We start from the raw sequence: 18,010 nt of genomic DNA on the forward strand, positions 1-18,010 counted from the left end.
AGGGGCTGGTGAGAAAGGCGGGGCCGGGGCACATTGTCGGTGCCAGCCCCGCCTCCTCCAACAAAGCCGGCTGAAGGAGCAGAATGCCTGCGGGGCTCCCGCGCGGACGATGGAGCCCCGATTGTGCTGCAGGAGCCGTGTGACGTGGGAGGAAAGCCAGGCAGGCTTCCCCCACGTGTGCTCAGACACTTCGTGTATCCCCTGAGGCCTTCCAGAGGCCGTGTTGAAACCCCAGGCCCCTGTGAGGGAAGGAGGCCCGGGTGAGGCGAGTGTGGCCGCCCAGAGGCCGTTTTGAAACCCCTGGGCCCCCGTGAGGAAAAGGGGCCCCGGGTGACGCCGCGGAAAGGGGGGCCTCGAGGCACATTGTCGGTGCCTGGCCCCTTCTGAGAAGGAGACCTCCCCCAGAACCCCGGTGAGTGGGTCCTATGTTAGACCGTGTGGAGGGTAGAGTGGGCAACGGGGCACAGGGTCGGTGTCCGCCCCCCCCCCCCCATGACTTGGGATATTAGAGACCTTGGAGGGTAAACTTACCCTGAACTGGACAACAGCCTGAAGAGCGAACTGGTGTAGGCTGGAGGTTAATACTGTGCCCCTGGGTCCCCCAGGGAATTATCAAAGCCCCAAGAGTTAGGGCCAGGATTTATGCTAATGCTGGGTTGATGTTCAGGCCAATAGTTTCGCGCCCAGTGCGCTGATGGCCTAGAGTTAATGCCCCTGTTAGTGGTGGGCATCCCCAGGCGTTATGTTGATGAGGCTGATTGCCCCTCTAGGGAAGTGATAGTCGCCTGAAGAGGTATTTAAGGTGACCCTAGTAGAATGTTAGTCCTGCACAGTGACCAGGTGATAGGAAATGTCTAAGGGTACCCCCTGTTGTTGATGTTACTGATGTCAATGCATATTAATGCTTCCGCCTAATGTTTGATATCCCTGTGCTGATTTATTGCAGGTGTTCCTGTATGTTGGGATTTACTATGATGCCCTGATGTTTTCTTTTACAGGGGTTGGGTTGGCGTTATTGTGCATGATATATATCTATGCTAATGTGGTATTTTGCAATTACAGCCCCCCCCTAAGGATGAGAGTCTGAGTTGGCCCCGCCAGATTGGCCCCAGATCTAAAGACATTTTGATCCCATCCTTTTTCTTCCTTTCAGCATGGACTACTTCCTATGTAAATAATTCCCCCCATTATTCGCTTGGCTCTGGCGCCATTTGGCGCCCTGTTGTGACACTACTGTTTTGCATTCTTTTGCCTTGCAGGTTGGAAACCCTATTAAACTACGTATCTTTTTCCAACTCAAACTGGTGTCCTGCCTCTTTTGTGGTGTGCCTGGTGTGTTGACTGAGGGTACTGCGTGAGTGCTTCACATGTCCTCGAAGTTTGGCCTGCCCGCTTGATGCCATGCTACCCCTTTGGAGATCTGGGTAACCCCCATTTCCTACAGGCATACAATGGCAGTTGTACGTTTTCCAAGCACTTAGCCATGTACAAGCTTATTTTCAAACTCAACAGTGAAGACCGAGGGAAGGCCAGTTACTGAAAACATCTCCTTAAACTTGGTGATAAGGGCGCACCTTTAAAGACCCTCACGTACAGGTGGAGACATCGAATCGAACATGAAACTAAGGGCAGGGTATTATGAGAGCTACAAAAAATACTGGGGTCCAAACTGGGGAACTTATGCTAAATTCAGCAGAGAGGCACAAAAAGTGAATAAAGATTATAAAAAGGGTTGAGATATTTACTAATAGAAATCGACATTAGATTAAATTAGTCCTTGTGGCAGCCCATGCCTTGCATATGAAAATAATTTCTCATTTTTGGAGGCCAGAATTTATGATACATTATTGGCACTTCATTAGCGTACATTCAGCTGGGTAGCTAACCTACAAAACAACGTGGGAGTTCTGGCGCACTAGCCTGCTTTAACATTATCTTGTCTTTTCCAATTTCTGTTTGTGATTATATAGTATAATAAAATATAAAGAGAAGAATGTATGTGTAATAAAATGATTTGCAGGGATAGTCCAAATCCACCCAAGTGTGAAATGTAACTAAAGCATACAATTTGGAAATTACCTGTTGCCCCGTAAATTTTGGAATTTTCTCAGATTTTTAATCTTGCATGACCTTTCAGGAAAAGGTGGGGCATCACGCAGCATCACAGCCAAGGAGGAATGGCTGCAACCAAGGGGGCAGGCGACCGGGGGCAGCTGCAGCTATTACCAGACACACTCACCAACCGAGGCAGTAGATTACCTTGGCAGCAGGCTAAGATGAGCAGGGGGCTTATTGTGAGCCCAGGTCACCAATCTGAGCTACTACAGTTCCCAAGAATGACTGAGGCAAGAACATCCGTGTTTTTAAAAGTAACATCTGGAAAGGGGAGCTGACGGGAGTCCTGTCAAAGGCTAGTAACCCCGGCATTGGGATACAGAAAGCCACGAAGAGAGGTTAACATGTGTGGAATGGGCACACACCTCAACATTATGATTGATCAAAGAACGAGGACAAACAAGCTTCAAGAAGAAAAGTACCCTATATATTTGAATTTGCAAATTAATGCAACATAGGCAATTTGACGTACTTTATATATGCCTTTAGATTGAGAGCCATTAATATTCATGATCATTATCCTTTTCACATATTGCTTAGTTTTCCTTAGAGATTTGTCCTACTTCCCTTTGCTGAAACCTGAGCACATGCGCACACACTGGTATGTATTTTTATGACTTCCTCCTTCTCTATGCTACATGTAGAGGCTCATCTTTAGTAGATAAATGTGGCTTTGCTTTTCATAGGGGGTGGGGTGGGTAGGAAGAGGGCGAACATGGTAAAGACCTGGGCATCTGGGTGTTTCAATATTTTCACCGGCCCTTGCTTTGTGACCTACAACATAATCTACTTCCCAGAACTGTCAATTATCTCACCTGTGGGAAGAAATATCCCTTTTTAAATTCGAGTTAGACGCGGTAATCTTAACCGTAGGTCTGATACTTACAGTTGGAAACGTTTAAGTGTTTTCCTCGTGTCAGAAAGCGAATAGAGCATAAAAAAGTCAACGGAAAAGAAAGGTAACCTTAAGCTACACTTCAGTTCAGCAGACTGTGGGGTTGTGCAAGCATGGGTGGAGGGTATTTAGAACTATAATAGCCATCACACCGCAAAGAGCATGTCTATGTAAAACTGCATTCAATGAAAGTATAGGTATATTGGATCAAGAACGACTAAGGCATTCTTTTTTGGAAAGAGTGAAATAATTGAAGGTATTTATTTTGGCTAGTCCTAAAACAAACTTCGTAAAAAAAACTAAATGGCTCATATTCTAGGATAGCTATTTCAGATCAGCCTGAAGCTTCATTTAAACCGTAATGACAGGTTTTGTCGCAAAGTCATAATTAAAGAATCCAAAGGTTCCTGGAAGCTTTAGTTCAACGGTGCCTTCCGGTTTGTCTGCAGCAGGTTTGTTTTGTTCCTGTTTTTGCTTGTTTGCAGGTTGCTGCAATGAATCAGGTGGTCTACGGAGTATCCTCGTTCAGAAGGGACTATTTTTCTTATTATATAAAAATAAAAGCACTCTAGGCATATTAACCACCTACACAATGCCAACACAAAGCACATTATAATGAGCTTTGTTATTTCACCGCTGCATGATCCTGTCCGTAGACTGACTGACATGGCTAAACATAAATGTACAAAAACATGTAAAAGGTACGTTAAAAATAATTAACGGGGGCATTGTAGGGGCCATTCTGCTCCTAAAAAAAGTTGTGGTCTTTAGATATGTACAAGAATGCCCAAAATAATATCACATGGTGCAGTACAGACATGCTAAACAACAACTACCCCCTGCTTCTCTTCCTAGGCACAGCGGCTCCCCCTGGTGGACCCTCACAGGACCAGGAAGCAGAGTGTGCAATGACGAAAGATGGCGCAGATTTAAGATCAGAGGAGGAAGGCTTGCTTTTGGCGAGGTATAAACAACCCCAATTAACTGCTAATGTTCATGCAATTGCTGCAGGAGCTGAGGGAGCAGACTGCTCCAAGGGCTTATAAGGTATCAAGAACAGAACACAGGCTTTTCATGCTCACTTTCCTGACCTTACACTAGGACTGACACAAAGTGGTGGGATCTGCTTCCACTGCATGGAGGAGGGTAAGGAGCACTGTTGCCAGTGCAGGTCTACAGCTAGGATTGTTCACTGGGCATCGGTGAAACTTTCATCCCCTTAGTGTGTCTGTCACCCACGAATCTTCAGAAAGAATCGTTGGGTTGACCTCCCACATATCTGGCCACCAGAGGAAGAGCAAAGAAGGAGAAGCCACTCAGTGGCGTAGCTAGGGCGGCACTCTATTTGGGGGAGGTGGAGGTGAGCAGGTCGTCCATCAACTACCAACCTCCGCCCACACAAGAACAAGTCGTCTCTCGACCGCCACCCTCCAGAACAAGTCATCTGTCGAGTGACACCTCGCTCTTTTAGCTGCACCGGGCGGCAAACTCAGGGATCGCCCCAGGTGGCATTAGGTCTAGCTAAGCCACTGTAGCCACTTACAGAGCTCCTCTCTTCTACTGCCAGTGCAACAAAGTAATGAGTAAGTCTTGCACTTTTCTGATCAATGATACTGAAGAAACACCTCAGTTGAGGGCTGCATCTCTTTCCTGAAGAGCACTCCTTGATGTGCTCACCCAATAGTGGGGTTTGCACCCTAAAGATGCTGAAGAGTATTGAATGTTTCGAATGCATCGACTGGATTAACGAGTTTGGAATCCGACCAATTACCCTGTTACAACAAAACAAATCACGTTACGCTGCAAGCAAAACTTCACATAGTGTTTCATAGCTGTTACATACCTTAACTTTGGTGTTTTCTATTAAATGCTGGGCCATTGATTTTATCAACAATTCAAAGAAAAACCAGGAATACTGAAAAAGAAAGCAAAAGATTTAGCTGCTTTCAGCAGATTGTTTGGTTATTAATGGGTAAGACTAAAAACAAAGCTAAAGCAAAGGGGTTATATAGAAAGTAAAAATGTAAAGGTCTAATTTGTGGTCTCCATTTGCCTCTTTTCATCACACTGATCTACTTCCATTCTCTGCTAATCCTTGTCTATTTGAGGCATATTTAGAGATACACAGACAGTGAATATTTCAGATACTTAAAAATACTACTCAAAATATACATATTTACAACTTTTTTCAGAAACTACAAAATATGTTTGTCAATTGTACGAAACACGATTCATTGGTATGTACTTATTTATGTTAAGAATGGGTGTTGGACTTGGTCCTTCTGGCAGGTTCACCCCTAAACTTTTTGCTTTCGTTATGTGACCTGGTGATAGTGATTTTTGGTTTCTGCGCACTTTACCACTGTGTCCCAGGGTAAAGTGGGTGCGTGTGGTGAGGTTGGCCTGCCCTCCCAAAGGAATGCATGGGGAATGTATGTGTCCCTGGTAGTTCCTGATGCGTGGGGAGTGCAGGCTCGAGTTTGGTATTTGCGGACTCGTGTGATTAAATGCTGCGCAATAATGTATGAGGCGTGATTGTGTCTAGTGTTGAGGTGCCACTTCTAGAAGTTGGCATGTTTGTGTAATTTGTGTCTGGCTTGTGATTGGCTGGAGCTGGCTGGTGAGCCTGGCTCCATGAGTCATGATGGGTCTGCCCCGGTGGTGAGTGTTGAAATTAGCATGCTGATGTGAGGGAGTGGTGCACCTGGGACCTGAATAGGGCTGGGCTTTCCCCACACAATGCTGGCTCCGCCCCCTGTGGTGCGACTGATGACCCTAGCCTGGCCAGTGAATAGGAAGGTTGGCTGGGCACATCAAAAGTGCTCCAAAACCAGCTGCGACTGGTTTCCCCTCCACCCTGCACACAAAGACAAAGGGAAAAGGTGTATAAAAGAGGGGCTGTGACCCCATGAAAATGTTCTCTTTCTGATCTTACTCTAGAGGGGGGGCCTACTGCTGCTGCTGGGCACCAGGAGGACCGCCACTGGGGATTGCCTCCCTGCCTAGGAGGACCCTGTGAGCAGGCACCTGGGCCCAGCCCTCCTGAAGGACTTTTGCTTGTCTTTAGGGACTTTGGGACTGAACTTTGCCCTATAACGCCTGGAAGCGCCGGATTTCTCTCTTTAGCGCTTGGGAGCGCTTTATTTGGCCACTAGCGCTTGGGAGTGCTGTAATTATCCCCCTAGCGCCTTGGGAGCACTTTCTGCTGTAGCCGGTGCCCACCCGGCATTTTCCCTGCCAGATTGCAAGTTTGGAATCCCTGGCGAGTGCCCAACCCGCCAGGGACCTTGCCGCTATTTTCTTTTTATTGCCCAAGCGAGAGCTGACCTCGCTTTATATTTAAATTCAAGAGGGAGCCTACCCCTCATTTTCCAGGGAAAATCACCGCTGGCCGGCCCGGGACACCCCTGTGACGTCATACCCTGGGCCGCGCTGTGATTGGCTGCCGGTCCGAGATCTGACCCGGAAGTCAGGCAGGCTGTGGCGTGACGGGGCCAGGCCCGCCACAAACAGGAAGCTGGAAGCAGCCTGCCGGGTCCTGCCCGGGGCTCCCGAGGGAAGGGAGAGCCCCGGACCTCTCGCCAGCACCAGAGGAGGACGGGAGCCCACCCCGCCTCCACAGGCAACTACCAGCAGCTCCCGACCGGCGAGGAGAGCCCCGCGGGTGCCGCACTGCTGCCCTGCCGCCCGGACCGAGGGAGACGGAGTCCAGCCCAGCAACCTCCGGTGAGTGGGCCCTGTGTTCCGGTGGGAAGGAGGGGGCGTCGGGGCACATGTTAAGAGCCCCGAGAGGCTCAGGAGGCATTTTATTGTTTAGAGCCCACGAGGGCATTTATTTTTTTCGAATCCCCAGAAGAGGGACTCCACCGAAGGTGCCATTGTATTCAAAGCCCACGAGAGGGCTCCAGGGGCCATTGCTTTTCCGAGTCCCCAGAAGGGGGGACTCCAACGACGGGCCCAATTGAATCCAGAGCCCACAAGAGGCTCCAACGCCTGGGGCATTCCTGATTGAGCCTGCAAGGCTCAGAGGGCAGTTGTTGATTCTGAGTCCCCAGAGAAGGGACTCCCACGACCGGGGGCATTCTTTCTTCGAGCCCACGAGGCTCCAAGGGGGCAGTTTGTGTGCAGAGCCCACAAGGCTCCTAAGGCCCCCAAGTATCTGTTCTTGAGCCCACGAGGCTCACGGGGCCACCAATGTTTTGGTTGCTAGAGCCTGCGAGGCTCCCACATTGTTCTTGGGCCCAGTGGTTTTATTGTGAGCCCCAAGAGAAGAGCCAGGAGGCACGTTGGTGCCAGGCTCCCTGCTACAGCTGCCCAGCACTTAGTGGGCAGCTGCTACGTTTAGGCCTGGTGCAAATCTGCTTTGGCTGCCTGCGCAGCCTGCCCTGACTTTGGGACACAGGGCGTTTCAGCCCCAGAGAGGCCAGTTGGCCTGGGGACAGCTATATGTTTTGGCCTACGTAATTTCTGCGCAATTGTTCTTTGCTGCAAATCTGAATGGGTTTTTAATGCGTCATGTGCTTTTCCTTACACCGCTGAATGTATGTTTATGCATCATGTGTTTTCTTCCCTACACCTCTGAATGTTGTGATGCATCATGTGTAATGTGTTCATGCTTATACCCCTAAATGTATAGTGATACTTAGGTGGTTGTTCTTTCTAGTACAGGTGTTGCTAGTAAGGTTCTGGTTCCCTGCGTGACATTCTCCTAAGGTGGTTTTGGTTGCGTAGGTGGTACTTACCTGTTACCAGTGGTTACTGGTTGTGTGCTTTATTTTCTATTTGGTTCTACAATTGTTCTATGTGCTAAGGGTTATCCCTACAAAGTTCTAATTCTACCAAGTGCTAGTTCTACAAGTGTTTATTCTTGACAGTGGCGCCCGAGGCCCTGACCCATGTACCTTATCCCCTGTAAATTCTGCCCGTGCCTATGGCACATTGTAAAGTGCGTATTTATTATCTAATGTGTTTTGTACAATACAAAGGCTATTTTTACATATAACCTTGTGTGGAGTTTCCTTTGTGGTGGGCCCTGGGTGGTGTTGTTGGGGGTGCGTGCGCAAACACTTAACTCACATTGCCTCCGAGTTTAGCCTTACTGCTTGTGTCACGTTACCAAGGGGGTGAGCAGGGGTTATCTTGGCGTGTAACTACCTTGCCCTGACGTAGAGTGGTGGTCTCTGCCTGGTTTTGGCGCAAGCCCTGGCCAGCCAGAGATCCCATTTCTAACAATGGGTCAGCAAACGTGTTTAATTATTGTACACTTCAAATTCTTAGCACCAACTGCTGATTAAAATATTTTACTATATGGATACTATTTTATTATTTTTCTCCCATGATAAACTTAATGTCTTCTGAGATTTTTAATCACAGCAGTGGACAACAGCAGAGGTTCTAAATCACCACTACAATAAATACTGTAAACATCCGAAATTAAATAAATGTAAAATCTAAACCCTACCATGTATTAAAACATTCAAAATGAGTTAATAGGAAATCAATTAAAACCTTTCTATTTGACGTGATACACCTATTCAAGTGAATAGAACACAACAACATACATAAGCACACAAAAAATACAAAAATTTCCATCCACAGATCACTCCTGTCAATCCGCATAACAGAACTGCACTGATGACCCAGTTACTTACCGGTAAAACGCCTTCTGGTGGAGGCTCTGTTTATCTACAAATTCCTCACCTTAGAATAATTGCAAGGTGTCACACTGGCGCTAGAAGTATTTTCAGCAATGATCACTCTCACCTGTAGGTGGCACCATACGACTCCAAGCTGGCTTTGTAATGCTTGGAAGTGTGGAGCCGCATACGAGAGCCAACCCTGCGCGCTGACGTCAGTTTCTTGCTTGACTCATTCAGCACCCTCAAATGCATAGAGTAAAACAATTGTGAGTACCAGTGTAAAGATTCCTAACTTGGGACCTCTTTAAGTGTTATAAAGAGGCCACTCCACAGAACGGGAATGTAGGAGGGCTGTTAGGAATGCACAGTTAGAGTGTCCACCGGAAAGAGCATTACCGAAAGTAAGTATCTTAGGGATTGATTTATATATTGGCATTGAGAGTACTCCATCCCAACAGCGATGGGGTTTCCTCCCCACCAATATAGTGGTCCACCCAACAAATTTAATTGCAGGCGGACCCTAAATTTGTCCACAGCAGATACTACTCTGTCTCCGCCGAGGCCAAACTTCTCTGATGGCCCTGGGGAGTAAGGGCAGTTGGAGTAATGGCTACATGTCTGCTCACCCAATTTAGATGGGCGGCCATGTTGTAATTTCTTACTGTTGCCTACCGCCAGGTAAAACCTGCAGGTAAGGAAAAGTAAAACCATTCTAATGCTCCTCTAGCCATTATAGAAGGCTCCCAGGGTGAGGAGAACATTTCTTTTTTTTCATTTTGAAAAGAAAAAAGGAATATTGTTTGCTGCATAGCTGCGTCCTTACGATGCAGCTCTGCAGCAAAGAGTAAAATGCATTGACAGGGACTGCCGTTGATGCCAATGCCCTTATAAATGACTGCCTGGTTGGCCTAGTAATGGAGTTGGGATGGATATATTTGTTTTACTTAAGGAGTTTTATAAAGGGCGTACTTCTTGCCAAATGACCACTTCAAAGCACGATGTTGGAAGAGAAGTAAAGTAATAAGGGCGAGAAATAGAAGATGCATTTCCATAGATGGAAGGTGATCACTAGGAAAGACGAGAAGAACAGCAAGGAAATAACTTGGATTAGCTCAACCAGTTTACAAACAGAGTTAGTCTAGAGTCCATAATGAATTTAAGGCACAAGAGAGAATAGTTCAGTACAGAATTATATCGAAGACTTCCCTTAATAGACATGTTTTGTGGATGACCAGTTTATTTGATAATTTCAGCGAGAAAGAGTTTGGATGGCGCAGTGTCAGGCTACGTGGGTGCTCCAGACTTTAATTTTAAAGACAGGGATGATTGGCCAAAACTTTGAGTGGTCTGGGCATTCTTCATGAGCAACTGATGCATTCACTATTTTAAGACTTGTATCAAGTGAGGCAAGGGAGGATTAACCTTTTCTTTTTTAATAGACTTGCAGATGGTCAGATTGTGCAGCACAGAATATCAAATAGAAGTTATCTATGTATGTGGATATGCAGGGTCGTATAATCTTACCGGAGTCATGCATTTAACAGGGTATGGGAATACTCTTATCATTGCCTGATAAAAAAAAAAACTAATAAAGATCACATAATTCAAATAAAGTAGACCAATGCAGTTTAATATGAAACAGCAAGTCTTGTATGTCTAAAGAGAAAGCCAGTTTCTAACAGACAACAGAAAAACAATAACAAGGAACTCAATGTTTAAAAGCAGAAAAGGACAGTCTATGTCCTGGGTTTATTATAACGCACCAGGACAGCTTTTTGAAAAGGTTCTGGGTTCTAAATCCATAGGGACTAGTTTAACAGGGCGGTTCTCTCAAAGGCAATCCATGGGCAAGGGTGGAGGAATTATTTACCTAGAAAAGGGTGTTTTCCAGACCCAGCGTTTTTTTAATGGATACACACCAGCTACTATCAGGAGTGTCGGCTCTATATTTACAAGATAGTTTATGAATAAACAGTTTGTCACCTTATAAGCACAAAATAATGCATGTGTTGGCAGGCTCCTCACTGAATGGAAATGTTACAGATTTTTCCTATTTGAAAAATGCCTGCTGCTCCTCATCTACAATGCTTACTTGCATACCATTTTAACGATATCATGTGGGAAGAAGCGTCAGGCATTTATCATTCAAGACCATAAACATGATGTGTAAAGAAAACAGCATGGATTCATAAACATACTCTTGTTTCAAGATGGGCATGCTTGGAAACCGAGGAGAATACGGAAAAAAGGAAGGAATTAGTATAGCCTCTAAATTCATTAAGGAATTACAACACACTGTAAAATAAACGTTAGGAATTGAGGCAGGCTGTCTCTGCAGTTGCTGTACATACCTTTAATAGCTTGTTACTTGTTAGGAAATCTGCAGAGGGTTTCAGAATGGTAGTCATGGCCTTGGTCAGTTCTTCATGTACTGTTTTGTATTCCAAGGAAATGTATGGCTCAGCTTTATACACATACTAAAGACAAAAAAATCATCAGTGTTCATAAATGATCTTTGATGCATACAAAGTAACAATAGTTGAGCTAAATTCCTATATGAGCGAAAAACTAGCACAATGCACCAAACCTCTAAAAAATGTTGAATACATTTAATTTGCCCAACAATAAAGTTGAATGTACGAGTTACTTACCTTCGGTAACGATGTATCTGGTAGAGACGATTCTAGCCGCAGATTCCCTAAGGTAGAATTATCCCCAGGCGTAACATTGGATCCAGAAAATTTTCTTTGCCACAGCATCTCTGCGCGCCGGAGGGGGGATGTTTACCACGTGACTCCGCCCTGACGTCGTCTGCGGGCGTGACGTCAGCAATGTCACATAAGCCCAACCCCGGCGCGCCGACGTCAGTTTTCTTCGGATTACTTTTCCGCGCCACAACACAGAGCCATCACAAAAATGAACTGAGAGAATATGGGAACAGTGTGCGAAAAAATCTGCTAAACAGAAAGGAAAGAAACAAATGGTGAGCAACAGCACCATCCAGGGGAGTACCAGGCAGTATGGCACCAAAAGTCATAGAAGAAAAGAGCAGAGCACAGCTACTGCGAAGCAACCCTGCAAGCAAATACAACAGCCTCCCTGGGGGCAGAAAGCATGTGAAAAATTTCACAGTAGACGAAGAGGCCTGCAACCACTGTCCAGAAACAGTGAAGGACAACAAGGACAGAACAGAAAAGTAACAACAATTTCCACCAAGACAACACCAGAAAGGAGAGTGGATCCCCAGTAAAGAGCTAAGGGCCGAGGCACAGCCAAGAGACCCCAACTCAGAGGACTGCATAGGAGTCAAAGTTCAAGCAATGAAAAGGAAGAAGAGCAAGAGTAGGCCCCACACTGGAAGACCAGGGTGCAGGGACGTAGAAGTACCCATGAAATCACCAACCATTCATCAGAAAGGAAGGAGTGGATCAAACAAACAAAACATAGCATCCCACTTGGGAGGAAGTGAAAGAGGGCACTCGCAGAAGGCAAAACACCCAGAGGCATGCAAGTGCAGAAGACCAAGCTAAAAGTCCTCTCAGAACGGGGAGGAAGGGCGGGTCGTGAAGGAATCTGCTGCAAGAATCGTCTCTACCAGATAAATCGTTACCGAAGGGAAGTAACTAGTACATCTGATAGAGACTACTAGCCGCGGATTCCTTAACATAGAATAGATACTCTAGCCATACTCAGAAGGGAGGAAGGCCTGCGAGAGAGCCTCCCAGGAGGAAGAAACACAGGACCCCAGCAGGGGATGTATAATGGGGACAAGAAGGGTGGCCCAGCCCTCACCAAGCAGAAGGAAGCAAGGACGAGGCGAAGGGAGGCCAGGACACCCCAAGCCCAGCCAAGGTACCAAGGACATCTGCCAGAATGCCCCGGAGGGACAGACAACGGCAGAGGAGTACCAAGGAAGAAAAGAATCACCCCGAAACTCCAAGGAGAAGAGGTAGAAATGGAGGCAAAGGAAAACACACACAGTGAAGGGGACAGCTGAACCGGCCACAGCTTCGAGTCAGCGGACAAGCCAGGAACAGCTCCACAGTCAAGAAGGGCAGGCATAAACAAGAGGGAGGAGCACAAGGGCCCATGCCAAGGCCCCCGGCCATGGACCAGAAAGAGCAGGCGTGCGTAGCCGGCCTCAGGCAATACCATGAAGCCGAGCGCCCAGACCAATGCCGAGCGCAAGGCGAAGGCAAATGCCAGGGAAATCCAGAACAACCCCTAAAGGAAGACCATTCCGGACATAAACCGACCCACAAAAGAAGTGGGATCAGCCAGAAGAGAAGAGGAGAACTACATAGGACGGACTAAAGCCGTCAACCAGAATACAGGAAAATACCAGGAAATCCTATCCACCCTGGAACACCAGACAGAGGACCAGGCCGATACACCAGACAAAAAAAGGGCGGAAACACCCCGGCACAATGCCGCAGACGGCATGCCAAAGTTGGCCAAGCAATACAGTGCATACTGATTGACAAAACCTGGAGCAGCGCAAGCTACACCCAGACAAGGAGCAAAGAAACTGCACCTGCGGTATACAGCGAAGCCAGGAAAGGCGAGGAACCCGCAAAGAGGAGTCCACACCCTCCCAGAGTAGGACAGAGCTATACAATAGCTACAAGTACCCCACATAGGGTAAGACATGTCCCAAAGAAAACATGGGAACCACTCTTAGGGAAAAAATCCTGCATCAGAGAACAAGAACATAAGGACCAGCGGATAGAACCACAGACGGCTTATCAAGCAGCCAAAAAATACACAATTGCCGGGGGGCTGTACCAGCAACCAACAGTAGAGAGGGGCCAACCCAGGGACCCCGAAGGCACATCAAACCACACTGAACACACCGATGGGTTAATCAAAACACCAGATTCCAGGAAAAATGTGGGATAACGCCTCGCATCAATCCCGGAGGATTAACAAACCAAGCTTACGGAGGGGGAGGAGGACGGAGCCCCGCAAGGAGACATTGAATGGCGGAGTCCGCGTGGGTGTTAAACAAAAGAACCCCATCACAGGGCAGGTCAACAAGACACTACCGAATAGAACACAATCCCGCAGCCAAGCATGGCGATGGAGAGCCACAGAGCTGGCCATAGTGCGGCCGAGAGCATCGGCAACTTTCAAGGCCGCACTGAGAATAAACGCGGCCAACTCTCTACCATCCAACACATGGTGCCGCAGATCAGTGCGGGCACCTTCGTGGGAGACGCTAGACAGAAGGGACTCCACAGAATACCACAGGCTGGAGGGTAGCCCTGGCCAGCACACAAAGTGTGTTGAGCGCTCGCAAAGCAGCACTGGAGGAAGCGAAGATGTTACACTCCCATGTATCCAACCACCGGGCCTCCCGCGACGGAGGGAACAACACAGAAGGCAAGGAAGGAAAGGCAGCCTGCAGAAGAAGGCCCTGGGTAGAAGGGTGAAACGAAAGGCAGACTGGATCGTGCGGAGCAGGACGGTGGCAGTGTAGGAGTGGCTGAGGCACCGGGTCACACGTGGCAGGACACCCCCAGGACCCCAGAAGAGAATTGTGGAGTGAAGCTTCGAATGGAAGAAGCAGCTCCCGTCCGCCAGAGCCCTGGTGGAGAACTTCCAACAGATGATCCGTAGGGAGTGAGGTGACGGGGTCACCCATCCGCAGAATGCCAGCGGCCGTAGAAATGGCCCAAACAAAGGCGAAACTCACCTCCGTAGGGCGTCGCGGGGGAGAAAGCAATTCCTCTGTGGGTGACGGCTGTAAACTAAGCCGTCTGTCCCCAAGTCCAGCTGGAGGGATAAACGGCCAGCCCCTGAAGAGCGGAGGATCCGCGGACGAGTGGGGGACCTGAGGGGGCTCTGGGGAAGGCGGAGAAGCTGGCGGATCATCAAACAGCGAGCTGTGGAAAAAAGGGTCCGAGGGTTGAGGCCGCGGGGACGGTGAGGAGCCCTCCCTGGAAGACGAGTCGAGGATCCGACACCGGCACGGCACTGTGGAGTCCTCCACAGGCACCGGCTTGAAGTCGATCGGCACCGAAGTGGACACTGGCGCCGCCGATCTGAACTCCACCACCACGTGATCCCTAGGAGAATGGAGAAGGGTCGCAGCCGGTACGGCTAAGGAACGGTGCCAAAATTTCACCGGCTCGACCTCACACGAGGCAGCCGCCTGCGTAGAAGATCGAGAGGGACTCGGGAAAGCAACCCAGGCCCCGGCCTCCACCCGCGGAACCGCCAGCACCGGGGAGGAAATCCTTCAGCGCCGAAAAGAAGACGGCTCGGTCTCTGGCAAGGCAGATGCCTGCTCAGAAGACCGAGGGGGACTCGGGGGCGAGGCCTGAGTCCCGGCGATCTCCTGCAATCCCACACGGAGCTCCGTAGGGATGCCATGGGCCGGAGATGGGAGGACCACACCTCAACAACACCACTCTTCTACAACCTGAAGCTGAACCAGTCGGCGCCGGGGTCGAAGTCGCCGGCGACTCCGCAGAAGACCCCGCACGAGGCAAGGGATCCGTGGACGTCTCAGGAGGTGGAGAAAAGGCCAAAGAAGCCTGCAGAGCCACAGTGTAGGCTGTCATTTGGGCCCTATTCGCCCCGACGCCGGATAGGGTGGTGACAGGCGAGGGCGCACGTCCCGAGGGGAACTCACACCCTCTGCCGAACCAGGACAGGGCCTCAGAGACAAGCTACAGGAGCTACAAGTTGGCGAGCGATGCCCTTGGGGCCATGGCAAAGGGCGATGCCGCAGTCGGAATCGGAGGCTAATGGCTTCTGAAGTAGGGGACGGACGCTGGGACGACACCGACCTGGACAAGCGGGCCAACCGCAATTTCATCCGGCGCTTCGGTTTGAGGTACTGACAAGCATCGCAGTCCGTAGAGTCATGGTGCTCGCCCAAACACCACATACAGATGGGGTGAGGGTACGTCGCCAACATCTGACCAGCACAAGAAGTACACGTCTTAAAGCCCAAAGGCATTCGCACACTGTTCCTCAACGCAAAGCGTAAAAAGAAGGCCTGAAAAGGTCAGGGACACGATCCGGATCAGCATTGCACGCAGAAAAGGAGAAAACTGACGTCGGCACGCCGGGGTGGGGCTTATGTGACCTTGCTGACGTCACGCCTGCGGACGACGTCAGGGCGGAGTCACGTGGTACCGCCCCCCAGCACGCAGAGATGCTGTGGCAAAGAAAATTTTCTGGATCTAGTCTTACGCCTGGGGATAATTTTATGTTAAGGAATCTACAGCTAGTAGTCTCTATCAGATACTTTATGTAAGTTGGCTATTTCTGTGCAAAATTAGAAGCAATTTAAAAATGGGTTTAAGATAGCAATATCAGAGTAAGCTTCCGGAGGTAGCCGCCAACAAGTGTGAGGAAAAATCATGCAACTTCAAGTAATTGGTAGTTACTGCACCTTTTTACCGTTCCAACAACTAGCTTACACAGTTTATGAAGGCAGTGTAGGCTCTGCCTTACAGTGTACCCATCTGTCAGAATAAGGTAACCAAAATGTTCTTTCCAATATGTGGATCCTAACTACCCCCAACAACCTGCTAAAACACCATCCTGACTGAGATTGTTGATAGAGTAAGAGTTTTCACAAGAGAAAACATCAAGGTAATAGTTTATGATGGACTACCCACCACCTGCTTGAATGAATAAAGGCACATTTACAGAAACCATTGTAGAGAGGGCCGCCATATTATAACACAAACACCATAAATAGGGACATGTTTCTGAAAGATCACCAAGCTGTCTTTTCTGTAGTGAAGGGGTGATGAACAAAATCATCAAGTAAGTTGTAACAACAATTGATAGGAAAATAATTGTTTTTAAAATGGAAAATTGGCAGCTTTTCTGTCACACTCTATCACCCTGAGCTCATAGGGAGCTTAGCAGTGTTGTTTAACTCCTCTATGTGCTCACTGCAAATATTTGAAGTGTCTCATGTACAATTTATGAAGAATTTCTTCAGTCCTTAAGTGTTGTGGTCTATTAAAGAAGAGATTTTTGGCTGATATGAAATTTGGAAATGCCTTAAGGAATGTGGGCTAGGGGGATTATGGCCTCCATAGTTTTAACTTGTTTAAGACCATGGACAGTGCTACAGCAAAAATAGAGAGTAAAATATCTCAATGGCAAACAGATTGAGGTTGTGACTATCAGGAACCTACAATAAGATTACAAGCCAAAAACGTCCCAGGAAGTTACAAGTTTATACTGGATTTTACTCAGATGGCTAGGCTGATTTTTGTCTCTCTTACTCTGTGAGATGCATCAGTGGTCCATTGAGCAATCTCTTGACTGGAATTAGTAATGAGGAACAAAGCACTAGCCCAGAATAGTTGCCAATATAGCAATTACAGTAATACACGTACAGGCTGCAAAAACGTTAGACAAGATCAAGGAAAAAAAGTCAAGTGCGAGTTTTCATCTTGTTTGCAATGATCCACTATGAAAACCCGAGACACCAATTCATGGGGAGAAGTTGTGTCCTGCCCTGATTACACTTCAAAGGGCCCTGCCTGCAGCACACACAAAGGAACCGGAAACCAGGTCTGCTCTTGCCTTCATCACCCTAGACAGTTTGGTGCCCGGACAGGGGAAGAACGGACCAGACCCACTTTTGGGGATAGGACAGGGAATCCCCACACACAAAGGCTGACACCAGGTACAAAAGTGGCACCTTCAGAACCTCACATCAGAAATGTGGAGGGTTCAGAAGAAGGACTGCCCTGCTTGCTGAAGAAGGAAAACTGGACCTGCTTGGCTGGAATCCAGGCTTGCCACAAGTGACTTCAAGGGCCACTTAGGTCATCTCCTGTTTAGGCAACAGGGACACAATAAGCGTCCAAGACCTCCCCACAACTCAACAGGTGACCAGCATCAACTAGGCCTGCCTGAGCTCTGCTGCTGGCCTCTGCTGGAGTGAGTCCTGATCACCCCCAGATCCTGCACCCTTGGCTGGCATCAGAGTTTACGCCTCCTGACTACAATTTGGAGATTCAGAGTTTTTTGGCTCTAGTAAAGTGACCTATGTGCACCATGAAACAATGGCTTGCGACGACCGTCAACACAAATTTCTAGCGGCACCTGCGCTTTGCGTTAACAACGACAACCGCCAATGCAAGGCTCTAGTGAGACCTGCACTTCGCACTACAACAATGACAGTCTATGACACCCGATCTGCTCCTTGTGCTGCCAATTATTTCCTCATGGCCCCAAAAAGCCAGGCCCTACGGCCAAATCCAAACCATACATGATCAAAGGATGTAACACCCCCACCGCACACAACCACAGGCCATGTGCAGCAGGGTGTTGGCTTTACATATGGAAAAAATATTACTTTACATAAAAATAAACCTAGACA

General features: G+C 48.2%; 1 protein-coding gene across 9 annotated transcripts in view; it reads right to left on the reverse strand.

Annotated features, from left to right (window-relative positions):
- The window catches only part of DOCK9 (dedicator of cytokinesis 9), a 1,161,971-nt gene that overhangs the window by 435,084 nt on the left and 708,877 nt on the right, over positions 1-18,010 (reverse strand). For all 9 annotated transcript variants that reach the window (XM_078657525.1, XM_078657521.1, XM_078657523.1 and 6 more), the window contains exons 26-27: positions 11,001-11,126; positions 4,854-4,925 (exon numbers count right to left, since the gene is read on the reverse strand). In XM_078657525.1, coding sequence (XP_078513651.1) covers positions 4,854-4,925; positions 11,001-11,126 — 198 coding nt within the window. The remainder of the gene's footprint in view (positions 1-4,853; positions 4,926-11,000; positions 11,127-18,010) is intronic.

This window comes from Lissotriton helveticus, chromosome 8 (assembly GCF_964261635.1).
Source record: "Lissotriton helveticus chromosome 8, aLisHel1.1, whole genome shotgun sequence".
NCBI lineage: Eukaryota > Metazoa > Chordata > Amphibia > Caudata > Salamandridae > Lissotriton > Lissotriton helveticus.